The 18,621-nt window shown below is 30.8% G+C and overlaps 2 protein-coding genes across 12 annotated transcripts in view; one reads left to right on the top strand and one right to left on the bottom strand.

Moving 5' to 3' along the window:
- Positions 1-1,581: 1,581 nt before the first annotated feature.
- Positions 1,582-18,621, bottom strand: part of LOC124431482 (RNA-binding protein 25) — a 60,093-nt gene continuing 43,053 nt past the window's right edge. Inside the window, exons 1-13 of one of the 10 annotated variants that reach the window (XR_006944016.1) lie at positions 12,123-12,304; positions 11,475-11,617; positions 10,220-10,574; positions 9,899-10,093; positions 9,704-9,819; positions 5,392-5,609; positions 4,526-5,144; positions 3,935-4,361; positions 3,498-3,716; positions 3,168-3,343; positions 2,948-3,094; positions 1,983-2,787; positions 1,582-1,884 (exon numbers count right to left, since the gene is read on the bottom strand). Coding sequence is in view for 7 of the 10 variants with exons in the window: in XM_046979450.1 (XP_046835406.1) it covers positions 2,695-2,787; positions 2,948-3,094; positions 3,168-3,343; positions 3,498-3,716; positions 3,935-4,361; positions 4,526-5,144; positions 5,392-5,609; positions 9,704-9,819; positions 9,899-10,093; positions 10,220-10,574; positions 11,475-11,582 (2,673 nt within the window). In the remaining 3 variants the exon portion in view is untranslated. Of the gene's footprint in view, positions 2,788-2,947; positions 3,095-3,167; positions 3,344-3,497; positions 3,717-3,934; positions 4,362-4,525; positions 5,145-5,391; positions 5,610-9,703; positions 9,820-9,898; positions 10,094-10,219; positions 10,575-11,474; positions 11,618-11,802; positions 11,956-12,009; positions 12,305-12,455; positions 12,643-18,621 lie in introns of those variants that run through there. The other 9 variants (XR_006944015.1, XR_006944017.1, XM_046979450.1 and 6 more) reach the window with 9 other exon arrangements.
- LOC124431485 (serine/threonine-protein kinase VRK1-like) lies at positions 12,961-16,676 on the top strand. Of its 2 annotated transcripts, none has more exons than XM_046979460.1 (10): positions 12,961-13,401; positions 13,762-13,929; positions 14,012-14,137; positions 14,226-14,422; positions 14,556-14,799; positions 14,894-15,094; positions 15,218-15,438; positions 15,619-15,866; positions 15,962-16,110; positions 16,203-16,676. In XM_046979460.1, the coding sequence occupies exons 2-10, from the start codon at positions 13,767-13,769 to the stop codon at positions 16,277-16,279; spliced, it is 1,626 nt and encodes a 541-aa protein (XP_046835416.1). In that variant the 5' UTR covers positions 12,961-13,401; positions 13,762-13,766; the 3' UTR covers positions 16,280-16,676. The 2 variants fall into 2 exon arrangements, with proteins under 2 accessions (XP_046835416.1, XP_046835417.1); XM_046979461.1 differs by having other exon boundaries at positions 12,975-13,401; positions 13,668-13,929.

Raw genomic sequence — 18,621 nt, 5'->3', positions numbered from 1 at the left:
CGTACTCGTTACCGTTTCATCTCCTTTCGCCATGTACGTGCGACGATTCCTTGAGTCCTTCTCATCCTCCTCCTCAAAGTATATTCCTTTCTCGCTGATCGACATCTCGAGCACGTTTCACCTGTAAAATGCAAAACGCGAGACGTCTCCTTTCTCTCTCTCTCTCTCTCTCTCTCTCTCTTTGTACGTCTTTCAGTTACCCTTCGATACCTAAGAGAGAGACGACGGTCGTCTACATCGACTCGCTCGTTAACTCGAGCAGAAATAATATTACTTTATCTTCGGAAAGTTCGTATCCGCGAACCCTGGCGACTCCATCCAACTAGTATAAGAGTGTAGACGACGCCGGAAGAAAGTTACACGTTTCGAGGGGGGTTGACTTGTACCACTCACCCCCATTTCTTTCATTCTCTCTCTCTCTCTCTCTCTTTTTCTTTCTCTCTCTTTCAATAGTCGACGCTGATGGCGTCGAAACGGTCGTTTCACTCGTTGGCCCGGACTTTCAAGATCCCTAGAAATTATCAGACGGTGTGCTCGGCCGAGCAATGTACCTTGCTGTTCTACTACTGCTGCTGCTACTCCTGCTGTTGCTATTGCTATTGCTATTGCTATACTACAGCTACTCTGCCGCTACTGTTGCTGTTGCTACTACTACTACTGCTGCTGCTGCTGCTGCTGCTGCTATTGCTGCTATTACTACTACTGTCGCTGTTGTTGTCTCTAGCAAAAAAATTCTTTTTCAGAAAGAACGAAAAGTGGGATAGAGATAGAGAAAAACAAAGAGAGAAAGAGAGTAGATGTCGACGACGTCGTGCTCGTGGTCTCCGTAGTCTATATATATCTCAAGCGTTAACGGCACTTCTCGTATTATTTGTTGTTAAGTGCATAAAAGCTTTTTTTCGAGGACTTAATACAAGCTCTCCGGTAATAGCAGGGCGTTATTGTGTTCGCTGGTAGAACGAGAGAGAAAGAGAAAGGGGTACAGTCGCCTTACCCAAAGTGTCTCCTACTTTTTCGGTACTACAGGAGAAACGTCTCCCCAACCACCTTTTATGGGTTCTTTGTACCGGTGCGATTGCGTACCACCCCCAAGATCACTACCCTTTCTTTTTTTCTTTTCCTATTTCTCTTTCGAACTGTTCCCAAAGCTTTTCTATTATCGTCGTCTCTTTCTCCCTCACGTATTATGCATCCATGTATACGTTTCGCACCTCTATTCGAAATGTTATTTACGATGATACGCTCCTCGTATATGCGCTCAGTTTGATACGGAAATCTCTCTCTCTCTTTCTCTCTTTCTTTCTTTCTTTTTCTCTCCTTCTCTTATTCTCCTTTTATTGCCCACTCGTTAACCCCCTTGGACGAATGCGTCTAACTTTCTTCGCTTAGGGGGTTGAACGTTGAAGAAAGATGATAAATGTATGACCAAAAAAAAAAAGAAATAATAAAATAAAAGAACGAAAAAAGAGGGATACTATACCCTATCGAATGTTCATTTTCATTGCGATTAATAGAAAAAGAATATAGAAGAAACAGAAAAAGATATATATATATATATATACACATATATATATCAAGAAATTTGTCGATAATGTAAAATTGATTTTATTCGAGTTTCCTTTCTTTTATTTACATTTGACGAACTTGTACGTGGATAAAAATTATTTTTGGACGACGACCAACCAACCTCCGATCATTTGTTTTTAATTTCTTATATTACGTATGTAGTAGTTGTGCGATATAAGTGAATGATTTTCTTGATCAATATCGCTTCTTCATAGATGGAAAATTTCATTCATGAATTATTATACATGTGTATTATTTACGCACGTAGTAGAGTAATAGACACATGGAATATAGTGTATCGACGAGGAAAAAAAATTTCTGTGTAAACATACGCGCATGTGTCATTGATTAAATTAGTACGTAAATATTATTATTATTACTATTATTATTATTATTATTATTATTATTACACTCACGATTCACTTTCGTCGTTCATTCAGTTCAAACGAACTTTTACTCAATAGACATATACATTTAATTTGACATATACGATTAATTCCTTTTCATATATGTATGTACGTATTTTAAAAATTTATAAAAGATATATATATCTACAACGTATACATGTTATACGTAATGCCCATATGGCACGGTCAAATTATATTAAATATATATATATATATATGTATATTATAAGAATCGATTCTCTGTCTATTTCTATAGATTAATTGCCTTGTGATTATTAAATATTTATTTCTTTTTCCCTTCTAAATATTATTTTCAATAACTACGAAAACACAAATATATATATATATATATATGCATATATATATGTATGTATGTATGTATATATATATCTATATATATTCTTTTTTTAATTTTTCAACGACGAAAAATACTTACCTTTCCATTATTGATGATCGATTGACGAAGCAAACTTGAAGAGAACTCAAAATTTACAAATCGTAATTACAAGTTGTATTTAACATTATAACTGCTACACACGTAGATCTTGCCTATTTAATTAAGCAATACGTCATATTTTTCTTGTTCTAGCGTAGATTCCTACAAATGATACATTATTAACGTGCGTGGGATTCGCTGCCTCTACGGATTATATTGTAACCAAAGGTATTTTTATGTATAATATAAATTGTAAATCGATTAACGTTGTAGATATTACAACATTTATTTAACTAAACCCATCTTTTTCGCTTCCACTTCGTAAATTAATAACCTCCACATTTTAACTACAAACACTTCGGCCTCTTCGTCTAATACCTATAAAAGAAAGAAAAAGAAAAAGAAAAAGGGGGGCGTAGGTAAATCTTTTCAATGGCATTCATTTTTTTTTCTTTTTTTTTTTTTTTTCTTTTTTCTTTTTTTTCTATGGAAGGAATGCATTGAAAATCCATTTGTATGAAGAAGAATATAAACGTACCATTTGTACATCATCGAGTATACCTTGCGGAGAACTACCAGCCATAACTTTGCTGCATATAAAATCGACCAAAGTCGGTTCCGGTTCTCCAATGTATTCAATGATTTTTTTATTAATCCACGGTCTTATTCTTTTTTCCATTAATGTCTAAAAATATATTAATGATATAAGAAAATTTAACTGAATAAATATAACTAAATAGATTTCTTCCGATACTAACATTATCTATTACAGCCCAATCAAGCTGATATCCGAACAGTGCGTTCTTATCAGTAGGAATTTTATCAATGAGAGACTTTATATGTTTTCGTTTTTCTTCTTGGCTCTTTGTACTTTCTTCTTTACCAGGCTTCGGAGTCTCCTCGTTTGCCTTTTTCTTTTTCTCATCGCCATAATCTGCGTAAGTATGTATAAAAAGAAAGAAAGAAAGAAAAGAAAAGAAAAAAAAAAAAAAAGAAAGAAAGAAAAGAAAAAGGGTAGATCATTTATTAATTATATTAATGAAAAATATATTATTTATTTAATTATATCATTAACGTGTATTTACTACCTAGAGGAACTAATTTCCGTTTCTTCGCATTATTAGTACCATCATCGTCATCGTCATTATTAAAAACATCCTTCACATCGATGCGACCTTTTTTTCTAGTCTGATTAGCTTGCTGAGAATTCGTACTGACGGCCGTACCAGGACTTGCAGGAGTTTTATTACCAACTGCATGTTCTCCCCGTGTGCCACCACTTCCCATCGCAAAAGGAACAAAATTACCTAAACAATAGGATACATAGGATAGATAATGAAGAATTAACAAAGGCGTATGTTCCTTAATATATAATAAATATACTTATGGAGTCGCATTCAGGTAAACCCTCCCCAGAAAAGAAGAAAAAGAAAAAAAAAAAGAAAAAAAAAAAAAAAAACAAAAATCAAAAAATGGACTATTAATATTTTATAAATAAGCAAGATCTCACAAATTGTAAACCTACTGCCGCTTGTTTTCTCCGGTTCACTGACAAGAGACATACGCGAATCCTCGTCCAACGAGGGCGGAATCGATTGGGCCGGTGTACCAACCGATTGATGCATCGGCGAGGATCTAATATCCTTTTGATTCTCATGATCGGTCTCGACGACAACTTCCTCATTTTCTTCGGCGCCATCACGATGATGATTTTGATGATGACGATGATGCCTACGATGATGATGATGATGACGAGGTGGTGTTCTCGATGGTACCTCCGGTTGAGATGCATCATCGAATTGAACACCATCGTCGCTATCACTTTCAATTGGCTCGGTTTCAATAGGTGGCATTACCACTTCCTTCTCTTTCTTCACAACCTTTTCATCCTCCTCGTCGATAATAGTAATCACTGGTTTAGGCTTATATTGTTCTTCTCTTTCTGCTTTTAGCTAAAGGAGATAAGGAGTGAAAGAAAAAAAAAAGGAAAAAAAAAAAAAAATCAAAAAGAAAAAAAGAAAAAGAAGATAAAGTTAAACCCTCAATGACGTCCTCTTATATTACTTATATATAGATATATTTTATCAATGATGACCGAATGAAATTCAAAATTTACCCTTTCGAATTCAGCAGCAGGATCAGGATGCGAGGCATCGGCATAAAGTTTGTCACGTAATCTTTGCAGCTCCTGTCTTTCGGCACAACGATCTCTCGAATCAGCTTCGGCCTCTAAAGCACGTTCCTCCAAACGTCGAGACAATTCCTTACCCTTGTAATATTTAGCGTCATCGCGATCATCATCATAATCCTCCAAAAATTCCTTTAATCTTTTTGCCTCTCGTTCTCTCGCCTCTCGTTTCGCCCTACGTTTTTCGGTTTCCTTTTCGTATTCCTTTTGTTTACGACGTTCCCGAGTTTCCCATGCTCGTAAACGTTCCTGATAAGCCGCCTCCTTTTCCCTAGCTCTCCTCTCATTTTTCTTCCTCTCCTTGGCCTCCTCTTCTTCCTCCCTTTCTCTCATTATTTCTCTCTCAGTTTTTCGTGCCTCCTCTCTTTCCCTTTCTCTCTCCCTCTCCCTGTCTCTCTCCCTCTCCCTATCCCTTTCCCTTTCTCTCTCTCGTTCTCTCTCACGGTCACGATCCCTCTCTCGATCCCTCTCGCGATCTCTCTCGCGATCTCTGTCCCTATCACGATCCCTCTCGCTCCTTTGCCGATCTCTCTCGCGTTCTTTTGATCTTCAAGAATATAAATATAAATATAAATTTCAATCAATAGAAGGATATGCATATGTATCGTTCGTTCGTTCTTTCTTTCGTTCATAAATGCATACATAAATACATACAAATGTATGTATATATATATATATATATATGTGTGTGTGTGTGTGTGTGTGTGTGTATATAAATATGTATATGTAAAAATATACAGAGAGACAGACAGACATTTAAAAAGATTTACATATATTATCGATCTCCTTCTTACCTGGATTTAGAACGACGCTTATCTCTTCTACTGCTACCTGTACTACTACTTCGTCCTTTGTGAGACGTAGGGCTACTACCAGGCTCGCCTTCCTGATCATCTTTGCTAGCTCCATCCTCCTCTCGCCTATCTCTCCGTTCCTTTTCACGTTTCTCTCGTTCCTCCTTTTCGACAGCTTCTTTTTTACGTTTTACTTGGGCCTTCTCCTCTTCCTGCTTCTATAAAACACAAGAACGCGAGAAAGATGAGATCGGATAGTCGAAACAAGCTTATCGGGCTTGATGTATAATTGTAATTTAATTGAAAAAGAACCAAAAAAAAAAAAAAAAAAAAAAAAAAAAAAAAAAAAAAAAAAGAAAGAAAGTAAAAAAGAAGAGAGAAAAAAAAGAAGAAGAAAAAAAAAACTAGCAATCGTATATTGACATATAAAGAAAAGAAATGTGTGGGTAAGATGAGTCGTTCTATTGCCGCAATCAGGTGTAGAGTATAAAAAACATGTAAATGAAGCTTTTAATAACTAATAAGAAATTCTTTATTTATAAATCTTCGTGGATGTATCGTCAATTAATATATATATATATATATATATATATATATATATATATATATATATATATATATATATAAAAAAAAAAAAAATGAATAATAAAATACGTTTGAAAAATAGCATATTTATCGGTATTATCTCACTGTCCAGCAAAACGATGCTATATATATATATATAGATGCATATATATATACACACACATATATATATATATATATATGTTATATATATATACATATATATAGATGCATCTGCTTGGATATTAGAAATTTAGAAAGTGAATATTAAATGTAATTGTCTTTTTTTTTATTTGTTTTTGTTTCTGTTTTCCAATAACAAACGATTACTAGTTGTGGACAATGATTCATTGTTGAACATTATTTTATAAAACTGTTCGTGTCAATGATGTATACTCACTCCACTGGAGCATGCTCGTTCAGCAGCATCTTACACGTAATCTCGTTTACATATCAATTACCTAAGTGCAGGTACAAATTTTGGAACAAGCATGTAATTTTTCTTATATTCTACTTAACCCTAAATACCTTAAAAACTAACAGACGCATCGTAGAGAGGCCACCCAATGTACTTACAACATTGCAAATGTGCCTGTAAACAGATTCTCTAATACTAATATATGTATAGGAATAAAATATAGTTGAAAGGGGTGAATAATAAGAATTCTTGTCCAAATTCAATAATTATTAGAAAATATTATACCAATCAGAAGCGAAGTCATCATGGAGAAGGGTATCCATCAAAACATCATTTGCATTTGCCAAGAAATATGTAGTCACACGTCTGTCAACATTGTTTTCCTCTGGTTATGGTTATACGCGGCAGCTGATGCAGCAAACTGTTGGATATCAAATGCACAATAGTTTGCTCACCCTTATCTTTCCGTGTTACCCACAAATCGACTTAGAAATAGATTAGTATGCTTCACCCTTATTTGATACACTAGTACTGATAACACTAATAGATTACTGTTTGGAGAGTGATCATCATTAATTATTACTATTATTACAAAACAAAAATTATTATAAATAATAGAAGTCATATAATTTAGTATCTAACTGTTTAATACATAATTATATTCTTCATTGTGTTTGTATAAAATAAAAATAATGAACAGAGCAAAGAAAATCGAGAGAGAGAGAGAGAGAGAGAGAGAGAGAGAGAGAGAGAGAGAGAGAGAGAAGGGGAAAAAAGGAGAAAAAAAATAGAAAAGAAAAGAGAAAAAAAAAATGAAAAGAAAAGATAGGAAAGAAAGAAGTTAGAATTGATTCTAAAATAAACGTGTAGAAATTCAAAAACAATTATATAAATTAGAAACTTGTTATAATCTCCACACAGTAATCTACAGTTATAAGCTATTAATTATAATGGAACTGAGTGCATAAAAATAGATGCACATGTGAGGAGAAAATAGATTCTTGAAATACGGAATATGTCAATGACCAAAGGGATTCAGACGGGCAGTTGACTAGCAAAACTACAAGAACCGAATGGCTGTGTTTGCTCATGGTTGTGGAGTTTACTCACGGTGTGAAGTTGACTTGGTCAGTCAGTGTGGTGGTACCGGAGAATGGAGGAGCGCGCACCTAGGTACTACGTACATGTCTGATCGAGACGCTGACAGAAGCTGTTTACACAAAATAAAGACAACAACTGAACAGTCGCCATTGTGATGATAAAATCATTTCATTGTGTAAAACGTTCGCAAACTCTCGGTCCTATTAATGTTCTATCTAAAGAGACATTAAGTTGTCAGCGTCTAACTGTTTTACTTTTCTTTTTTTTTTTGTTCTCTTTTTTTTTCTTTTTCTTTTTTTTCCACATTAACAGTAACTATTACTTGTCCAATGTATGTGATAGCCTATACTCTCTGCCATTAATAAAATTGGGATGAACTACATGTTAATATAGACGCACAAGATAATTTCCAATATTAACAATTCCCTTTCACTTGATCGTATTCTAATACAAGAAAAAATCTCAAAATATTGATCTACTGCCATGTATATCAGTTTTCCTTGAATGATCTCATCTCCACTCCTCAACTTTGATATCATCTAGAATGTATGTATGTTCATATTAAATGGATAGAGAGACAATAATATTATGGAGTAAGAAATAATTACAAATTTACTATACTAATGATACTGAATATTTAATAATTCCCTAAGATAACTAACTCCCTATTAGACATGCCCGTAATCGTATGAACAATATTATTAGTATCACAGCCTGATGTATCTATATATAAATAGAAAGAAGTTAGATAAAATGATATTTTTGTCAAATGAGAAGTGCAGGTTTCCATACATTCTAAATGTAATGACTACAAAATAGTAGAAAACTATTTCTGAGGAATCAATATGATTTTTTCTTGATGGAAACAAAACACATATCAATTATGTGATGTCAGCGTGTCGAGGAGATTTAAAATTCTCCTGCCTGAATTTTACTCATTTTTCTTGTTTTCATGTTTTGTTGGTTGGATATACTCTGACTTACCGACGAGCCTGCAGCTGCCTGCGAAAATACGAGGGTTGTGCTGTGATTGACTCCCTTCAGAGCCAATGAGTGAGTGAAAGGGTGGTCCCCACACACAGCATTCCTAGGCGTGTGCGTTTGCTGTGTGCGACGCACGCTGCCTGTTATTATAATTATAGCAACGAGTCACGGCTCCAATTATTTAGAGCTAAGATAGCACACACGCGCTTTTTACCACAAAGTACTTAAAAACTATACTTTATTTCTAAATACTTATTGTCCATCTTGTATATCCAAATGCATTATATATATATATATATATATATATATATATATATATAAAATATATAATATATATATATAATATATATATATATATATATACATATATAAATTTATGCATATGCTGTGAGCTTTAATTTCATCATCAACTGGTATGAAATATAAACGTAATCGGGCATACAGAATCTCTTTATACAGAGTATTAGGATTGTAAGTTTGTTCAATTTATCGTAAAGAAAATATTTAAATGGATTCTCTTTGCATTAAATAAAATGTAATTACTAAATTACTCCAATTTCTTTAAATTACTCAATTATAAGTATGTATGTTGCTCTCATATACATGTGAGCAAATTACATTAAATTAAATTAATCAAACAAACTCATGGAACAATTAAAAAATTTACATTTAGATTAGATTTATATTTTATATGTATGGAAAGAAATGATGTTTGATACAGTTATCCTTCTTTTTAAAAATTCATACAAGATTCAAACAAGATATAGCTAACTAATCATTCAAGGAATTCTCAATATTTTTACTGATTATTTTCGAAAATAAATGGATAAAATTTTATATAATTAACTCCATGATTTAAACAAAAAAAAAATAAATAAATAAAATCGATTCAAATAAAAAAATCAGAAATGTTGTAATTTAATACTAGAAACACAAATATCCTTATCAGTTAAAAGGAAAGAAAAAAAAAAAGAGAGAGAGAGAGAGAAAGAGAGAAAGAAGAAAAAAAGATAAAAAAAAAAAAGAAAAAACATTTGTGATATTAAATTTTTTTAAGCTTCACAGATGAGAATTATGCATAAATAATAATAAATTGTGTGCTTTAAAATTCTTTCAGTTATTCTGTACCCCAATCAACATGCCGTATTTCATAGCGCCTTCATATTTGATATATTCAAAAACAGGAGCAAAGAAATAGGAATTAAATCAAGAGAAATGTCATATTACATATATCAAAATAATTACCTTCATTACTTCCCGGAATTTGCCGATTTCTCGAGTTATCAAGTCTCTTTTACTCTCTTCAATTTCTGCATCATCCAAATTTAAAGACTTGGCGACCATTTTGGTTTGATGTTCTTCTATTAATGATAAAGCAAACATTTATAATAGATATTCTACCGTATTTAATTAAAATTAATAAATTATTAATTAATATACCTGGCGCAACTTGAGCCATTTCTAAATCTGCTGCATGTTCAGTAATAATTTGATTAATACGTGCTAACGCATCTGCATCTACCACTCTCATTCCTTCGTCCATGTAATCTTCGCCTTCCTCTCCCTCTGTACCTTCAGTTGATGTTTCATCTTGTAAAGGTGACTGACCTCCTCTAAGTTTCTTCCGTCTCTCTGCTAAAAAATCAATATAATCATAATGTAAAAATATTAAAATTTAAATAATTAATTGTTCATATATTCAATTATTTATTAATGATACAATATACGTACATCAATAATAAACACATTGTTTTAAAATACCTTTAAATTGATCCAGTACAACTTTAGCTTTAGCATCCACTTTAACAACAAGTTTCTTTGTCCCTATTTCCATATCATGTAACAATCTTACTGCTCTTAATCCTGCATCTGGACCGGCATATTCACAAAATCCAAAAGCTTGTACCCTTTTCCATGAAAGAACATGGCCACATGCTCCCAAAATATGTCGTATCATTACATCGGGTGCTCTGTCCATTATATTGCCAATAAAGACTGTTACTGGTGGTCCAGATTCTCTCTCACGACGGCGATTGTTATCGTGCCGATTTTGATTGCGTGCATAACGTACGGCTGGTGCTGAGGTCTGCATCGCAGATACGGGTGTTGGAATCATCTATGTTTTATAAATGGTAGCTTTCTTAATAATGCACATTTCTACTCATGCACTGCATAATGTCCCCTCCCATTAATTGTGCATTAGTTTGCGTTCTATCTCTTGCTGTACACTTGAACATCAGGTACTAAAAATTGTTCCTACATTGTTTTGCTCGTGCAAATGAAAATTAATTTAAGAGACATTCACATGCTAAATATTTCATTTGAACAGTATTTTTATAATACTTTTAGTATATATATATATATATATTTTTTTTTATTATTAGATAGTTCTCAAAAAGATACTTCATAAAAAGAGAAAGTGAAAGAGAGAAAGAGAGTTTTATTTTTGATAAATATATTATTATTATTGCAACATATAGAAAGTTCCATAAGCAAACTCATTAGTAATTATGGATTAACCTAAGCTCTATCTAACTAAGATAAAATAAAGATGACATTTAATTGAAATATATGCATGCTAAGGTAAATATATATCTGTTATTTGCATTTAACCCAAGATTATATGTTCACTGTAGGAAATGCATCATTTTTCATATACACAAGAAATTTATAATATTAATTATCTATCTATCTCTATATTGTCATCATTACTCATATAAATAGTTTGATTAGATAGAAAATAAGTATAGGAAAAATTAATCAATCCTATTATATTATTAAAATGATGATATTGTAAGCAATAAGATATTTATTTGTTACAAAGGATATAGCATAAATATCAAAGAGAATATATAACAGAATAATACAGAAAGCAATGAAATTCTACGTTATAGTAATAACAACATCAAAAAGTAAAGTTTCAAAAGAATATGGCATGAAAATATATAACTAACACTGATAAAAACAATCATGCATAAATACAATAAATGAAAATTAATTAAATGTATATACTTACATGAGCCATAGACATTACACCCCCAATAATTGGTGGTGGAGCACCAACCATATATGGCATGGGAGGCATGCCTGGTATCCCCATGGGTGGTTGTCCAGGATAAGACATAGTGTACTTTAACTTAAATTATGGCAGTGCTTTTGCTGCAAAAGAATTAATATGAAATATTAAACGTAACAAATTGTAAATACAGAGTATGCATACACGATGTGCTTGGAGAGGGAAAAAAAAAATCTATAACCATCATACATTAACAATATACATATTTATAGTAGGAAAAAAAAATTGATTATACGATAGTTCTGCATTTGCAAATATTAATAAATACCTGAAAAGATTAAAAAAATTTGTTCAACACATTTTTTAATATGTAAAAACTTTTGTATCCTCTTATAATCATATATCAATGTACATAATGTATTAGTAACAATGGAAAATGAACGAGGAAATGGAAAATTTTAATGATAAATCGATTAAAACATTCTCATTAAAGACGAGAACAAACGAAAATTTGACAAAGTTATATTTTCACTACCGATCGCGTTTTGATGCCAGATCAAAGAAGAATAATGGATGCCTTCAGATCCTAACCATTAAAGTGGCGAAGCGCGGAAACACACAGAGACATTTATTTTTCTTCGTACTTACACAAGAAACTTTTTAACATAAAAATAACGTCTATCATTGTTTTGCACAAGTTCGCGTCATATTATTAAATATAACGATAAAATAAAAGGAAAAATATTATTGCGCAAATTAAATTTCAACGGTCATACAGAATAATCACGTCGTACACTTCCTCCATTAAAGCTTCATATTCTACCATTGTGAAAGTTGCTTCAGAATCAGAATAGCTAACATAACTGTAGGGAATTTTCTTATATATTAACGGATATTAATAAAAAAAAAGAAAAGAAAGAATACATTTCCTTCTCTCAAAACATAATAACTAATAATAATATTTAACGAAGCTTCACTTACGCGCTTGAAATTTTCTAATTTTCATCCAACTTCATTCATCGTAAATATTTCAATTTTTCACAAACGATTAACGTTACACAAAACTTAATTAATACGATTTAATTATAACTTAACACGTTACAAATAGAAAAATCTTAATGAATTATTAATTAGATTTCGTAAAAAAATTACGAGCTCGTTATTAAAAAATATTATAGATTCGATTGATTTTGATTGGTTGATTCTGATTGGTTGATTCTGATTGGTTACTGTCGTCATGTAATGTCGTCATGTGATTATAAAAATATCAATTTTATTCTCGTCATATCATTATTTGAACTATTAATAATATTACTTTATATCATATCGTTAAGACATTAGAGAAAAAAAGTAAATATTTGTTAATAATAGTATTCTTTAATGTGGTAAATTAATTTTCGCAAGATGGCGCTGTTAGTATTCTAACAATCGTATACCTGCATTCCTCTCTATTTAATACTTTCTACTTTGGTTCATGAAATGGCAGTGCAATGCATTATAAAGTTGAATGGCGTACTTTTCACGCAAAACCGTTACAGTTGAAAGAAAACAAAGTGTATAATTATTCATTGTTCAGTAATAATTATTTTAACTGGAAAATATCTCTTATAATTTTTATAAATGATATTTAACTTAATATCGTTGGCGAGATAAAAGAGAAATTATTTATTTGTCATTTATTATCAAACAATCAGAGTGAATATCTCACTCTAACTTTCCATTTCAATATTACGTTCATTTATATTTAACTACTAACACATTAAATATTATAATATTGATTATTATAATAATTTTTGTGCTGCATATGATATTAGGATATAATTTGCCCTTGTATGTCAATTTTTTTATTAAATAGATAAACGTAATTCACAGTGACGTTAGTTTATGTTCTCAATACAAAATATATAATTGAAAAAAAGTAAACAATGTAAGTGTAATCGAATTTGTAATATGAATTTGATTGTATTAATTAATAATATATAGATATATTTTCTATCAATAATTTATTGATATAATGATTGTAGAGCTTCAATATTAAACAAATGTTTAATTTATACTACTTTATATTTTTGTATTTCTTAAATATATAAGTAATATGTATACATGTATATGTATATATATATATATATATATACACATATATATATATATATATATTTCTTTAATATGACGTTAGTCTTTTTGTAATTACAGTAGCATCTACATACAACTGTATTTTTAAATATTAAGCTTTATATAAAGCATTAATTTAATAATAAAATATTATGTTCTGTCTGCGATCAACCAGTAAGAATGGCACCAGGACGAGAAGAAGTTCCTGTTAAAAGAATAGCAGCACCAGGTTGTAAGTTGCCAGCAAAATTACCAGCAAATGAGATTCTTACAGATATTACTCAGAATAAATGGAGACTTGGCAATAGCATTGGATATGGTGGATTTGGTGATATATATTTAGGTAAGGGATTTATAAAAAGTATCTTTAATTAAAAATAAATTCAAGATCTTAACTAATTAATAAAATAAACATATATCTTTAGCTTCCAAAGATATCACATCTCCAGTAGGTGATGATGCACAATATGTTATTAAAATTGAACCACATAATAATGGACCTTTGTTCGTTGAGATGAACTTTTACATTCGAGTATCTAGAAAACATATGAGTAAGTGACCGATATAGATAAATTATGCATATTTGAAATTATCCTCAAATGAAAACTCTAATATTTTACTTGGAAATAATTATTATAGTTGAAAGTTGGTGTAAAACACAAAGAAAAAGAAGAATAGGGGTTCCAACTTATGAGGGATCTGGGTCTCATATTTATCAAGGACAACGTTACAGATTTTTAGTTATACCAAGATACGGTATAGATATTGGTAAACTGTTTATATCAAATAACAGAAAATTACCAACTAGGCTTGTTAATAATTTAGCTGTACAAATGGTGAGATAATATATTTATATTTTATAATTATTATTAACATGACAAAAAAAAAGTTAAATCTCTTTTTTCTCTTTCTCTCTCTCTTTCTCTCTCTTTCTCACTCTCTCCTGTTTTATTTAATTTAATCTTACAGCTAGATGCATTAGAGTACATTCACAGTCACGGTTATGCTCATGCAGATATTAAAGGCCCAAATATTTTATTAGCCCCTTACGAAGAAAGTGTAGTAAGAGAAAGATCTCAAGCTTATTTGGTAGATTATGGATTGGCTTATCGCTTTAGAACAACAGCAGGTAATCATAAACCATTTGTTCATGATGAAAGAAGAGCACACGAGGGAACCTTGGAATTTACATCTCGTGATGCACATCATGGAAGTAAGCATATATCTATCCATCAATTGTATTTTATAATTTATAACGTGGAATTAATTTTTATATATATATATATATATATATTTTTTTTTTTCAGCACACTCGAGAAGAGGAGATCTTGAAACATTAGGGTATAATTTATTACAATGGATGTGTGGTAAATTACCATGGGAAAAAGATAGTAACGATTTGTCCGAAGCAATAGATCCGGAAGAAGTTCATGCTGAAAAGGAAGCTTTATTATCAAATTTACCCTTACTTATGGAAAAATGTTTTCCTAACAGAAAGAATTATCCATGTAAATAATCTTTACTTTATTCCATTGATAATATAATAATTGATACATCTCCTTACAAATATTCTGTTATGTAAATATATCTATGTATATGTTTTTTTTTTCTTTTTTCTTTTTTTTACATAGCTGCTCTCGTGGAATATATGAAGTATATCACAGAATTAGACTTTGAAAGCAAACCAAATTATTCTTATCTAAGAAGTCTATTTCAACCTGGCACCAATCAAGAAAGTAAAGTTCCTACATGCCTCTTCAACATCCATGAGTCGAATGAGAACACTTGTGCCACGTCGATTAGGCGACCTTATTTACGAGAACGAAAGCCATGCAGACCCGTAAATGGCGAGGTAATTTAAGAGTTATGAATTATTTTATAAAGCATCATACTATTAAATTTACTAATATTTATATTTCTTGTTAGCTGTTTTTCCAACTATTGCTGTTTTTTCAACTTATATAGGTATTAGACAAAGTAAAGTATATAATATAATATATATTAATCGCACGATATTATAAATATATTTCAGATTCGAATAACAAGAAATACACAATTGAAAAGTCAACCAAAAAAATTCTGTTGGGAGGAAGTATTGGCATTTCATCCAGACAGACTAGCAAAAATTAGTGTACAAACGCCGCCAACTCCATTGACACCACCACCGTCCCCGCCACCATCGCCAATTCCATCACTACCAACTTATGCGATGTTAGATGTTATTCGTAGGATGAAAGAGAGACAATCAGGAGCATATAAACATAGATCACGATTAGTAGAGTAAGCATTTATGCTTTTTCTTTTTATTGATATACGATATAATTTAAATGTTAATTTGTAAAGGTATTAAACGAATACGCATTTTCTCGTAATAGCATTGACTTTAAAGCAAAATGGATGACTCCGGCGATGGAAGAAGTTGTACGTTTAAAAAAGAGATCTTCGGAAACTTTGGTTTCTTCCATTAATAACAATACCTCTGGTACGGCACGTGTAACGCGTTCTCGAGTGGCAAAATTAAAACGTAAGAATTAATAGACCTTTACTTTTTTTTCCTCTTGTATACGTATATCTTTATTAATATAAAAAAAAAAAATTCCTTCATCTCTCTTATAGGTCTGGGAAAACACGACAAGTTCGATCAAGTATTGAAAAGCTCCAGTAATAACAGAGGCGCACAAAGAAAAAAATAAAACATTATGCTATTAAGCTAAAAATTTTGTCGATCAATCTCAAATGTCTGTTGTTATCGAACAATATATTTGCCTCTCCGATTATTTTATTATCAGACATATACTTAATAAGTATTATATAATTTTTTTTAGCTTATACTTAGATTTATATAATAATTAATGTTCGACGTTCCTCACGCGAAAGGATAAAAATTTGATCTATTATTATTAACATCATTACTGTTATAGTTCACTGTACAATGTTATTAAAAAAAAAAAAAAAAACAAAAAACAAAAAAACAAAAAAACAAAAAAAAACGACAAAAAAAGCAAACAAAACAAAAAACGAGAAAAAACAACAAAAATGTGTACCGTCGAGACAGTTCCGCGTTAATCGACGAATAAAACAAAAACTACACTTCTCTGTGTATCGTGATTTTTGATTTAACGAAATTGTATAAGGAACGAAATTATCGTATCGTCACGTAAAAGACTGTTAAAAATATCGTTCTTATTTTTTTTTCTTTTTTTTTTTTTTTTTTATTAATGTTTTTTTTTTTTTTGTAATTTTAAAAGATTTTTCTTTTTTCTTTTTCTTTTTTGTTGCTTAACAAAATTATAATGAATGTAAAATCTTTTTAAGTGCTTACATAGCGAATAAATGATTATATGTATATGTATATGTATATATATATACACGCATAGAGTATAAGTAGAGATAAAAATGATTTTGGAGAATATGTATAACGTCATTATAATATCTCTCTAAGCAAAGAAGGAATCAAAGAAAACTTCTGTTAATTTAGCGATTAATAATTGCATCGAGACAAACGTAGAACTGAAAAAAAAAGAAAAGAAAATATATAATTCTCGTAGTAGCGTACGATCCTGTAAAAATACTAATAATAATAATAAAAAAAAAAAAAGAAAAACAAGAAGTATATATATCTATATATATATACTTATATATATATATATAATAAGAAAGAACAAGGATCTAAAGAAAAAAAAAAGAGACAAATATTCCTCCGAATAAAATGCTTGTTAATCTCTGATAAAAATTGTGTAGCGCTGGCATAATTATTGTCTTTTAAATAAACATACACGTTCATGATAATCGATTCCTTCGAAAGAAACAAAATCATTCATTATGTTAGTTTATGTACTTGTTTATCGTATTAGAGAAAACTCGTGTTGTTTTGTAATGTAGAAATGTCCTATATATATATATATATATATATATATATATATATATATATATATATACATATACATATATAAATGTATATGTATTTATCGTGTGAATTTCTCCCCTCTGGGAAAACTCAACCGGACATTGGTTATCTCTTTTGAAAACGATAAACAATGGAGTATCGAATAAACAAGTCATATTTTATTATTCTTTTATCAAAGTTATACAAGGTCAAAGAAAAATATTTATGATCAGAGGGGAAAAAAAAAACAAAAAGAGAAAATTGACAAAGCCATCCAAAGTGCAATGCTAATTCATAGAATCGTTCAAAATTTTTTAATTATATTAATTCATACGTTATTGGAGTCGTTTTGGTTGAAGGGGAAAAAAAAAAAAAAAAAAAAGGAAAAAACATTTTATCGAGTTCATTGTACTCATTTCTAGCAATTCGTTAAATTTTATACTACTGTGACATAGCGTTCTCTCGTGCCTTTTTCCATCGTTTGTCACCGCTAGAAGCTTTCCTAGAATCACGAATTTGGCCGACGGCCGAGTTTCGTCTCCCTCTAATTTCCTTTTTGCCACGTACTACTCGAATTTAGCGAGCCATCAGGCGAGGTTTAGGGTGAATCACAGAGCACGCACCATGTCCTTCTTGCCAAATAGTCGGCCACGGTAGATTCATCGGTATTTATTGACCGTCAGCTGTGTCCTCTTGAAAAGTTTCTTCCACTGCTGCATTATTATATTTTTCCATCTCGTTTTTCTTTTAATTCACTTGTAAAAACATTTCTCATTTTTTCTTTTCTTTTTTTATTCGTTTTGTATATTTTTTTCTTTTCCTTTTTTCTTTTCTCCCTTTTCTTTTTCCTTTTTTTTTTTTTTTTGTTTTTAAGTCAACGAAAGAATTTTCTTTCATTACTTTAACAAACTTCGTAAAAACTCTATGAATTTTTTTTTGTTTTTTACAAATCGAATCATTAAACGAAAATAAAAAAGAATTGAAAATTTGTTCAAAAAAAAAAAAAGGGGGGAAAAAGAAAACAGATGGAGGAACAACAAAACAAAGTTGTTGTTTCCTTTATTTCGAAACGATTAGATGGAAGAATTATGATAAATAAACGAAAATTAGACGAACAAAACGAAAGGGGACGTTAGGAAAAAAGACAAA

The sequence above is a fragment of the Vespa crabro genome, chromosome 21 (assembly GCF_910589235.1).
Source record: "Vespa crabro chromosome 21, iyVesCrab1.2, whole genome shotgun sequence".
Taxonomy (NCBI): domain Eukaryota; kingdom Metazoa; phylum Arthropoda; class Insecta; order Hymenoptera; family Vespidae; genus Vespa; species Vespa crabro.
Note: the sequence above shows the minus strand (reverse complement) of the source record. Positions and strands in the feature narration are given on the sequence as shown.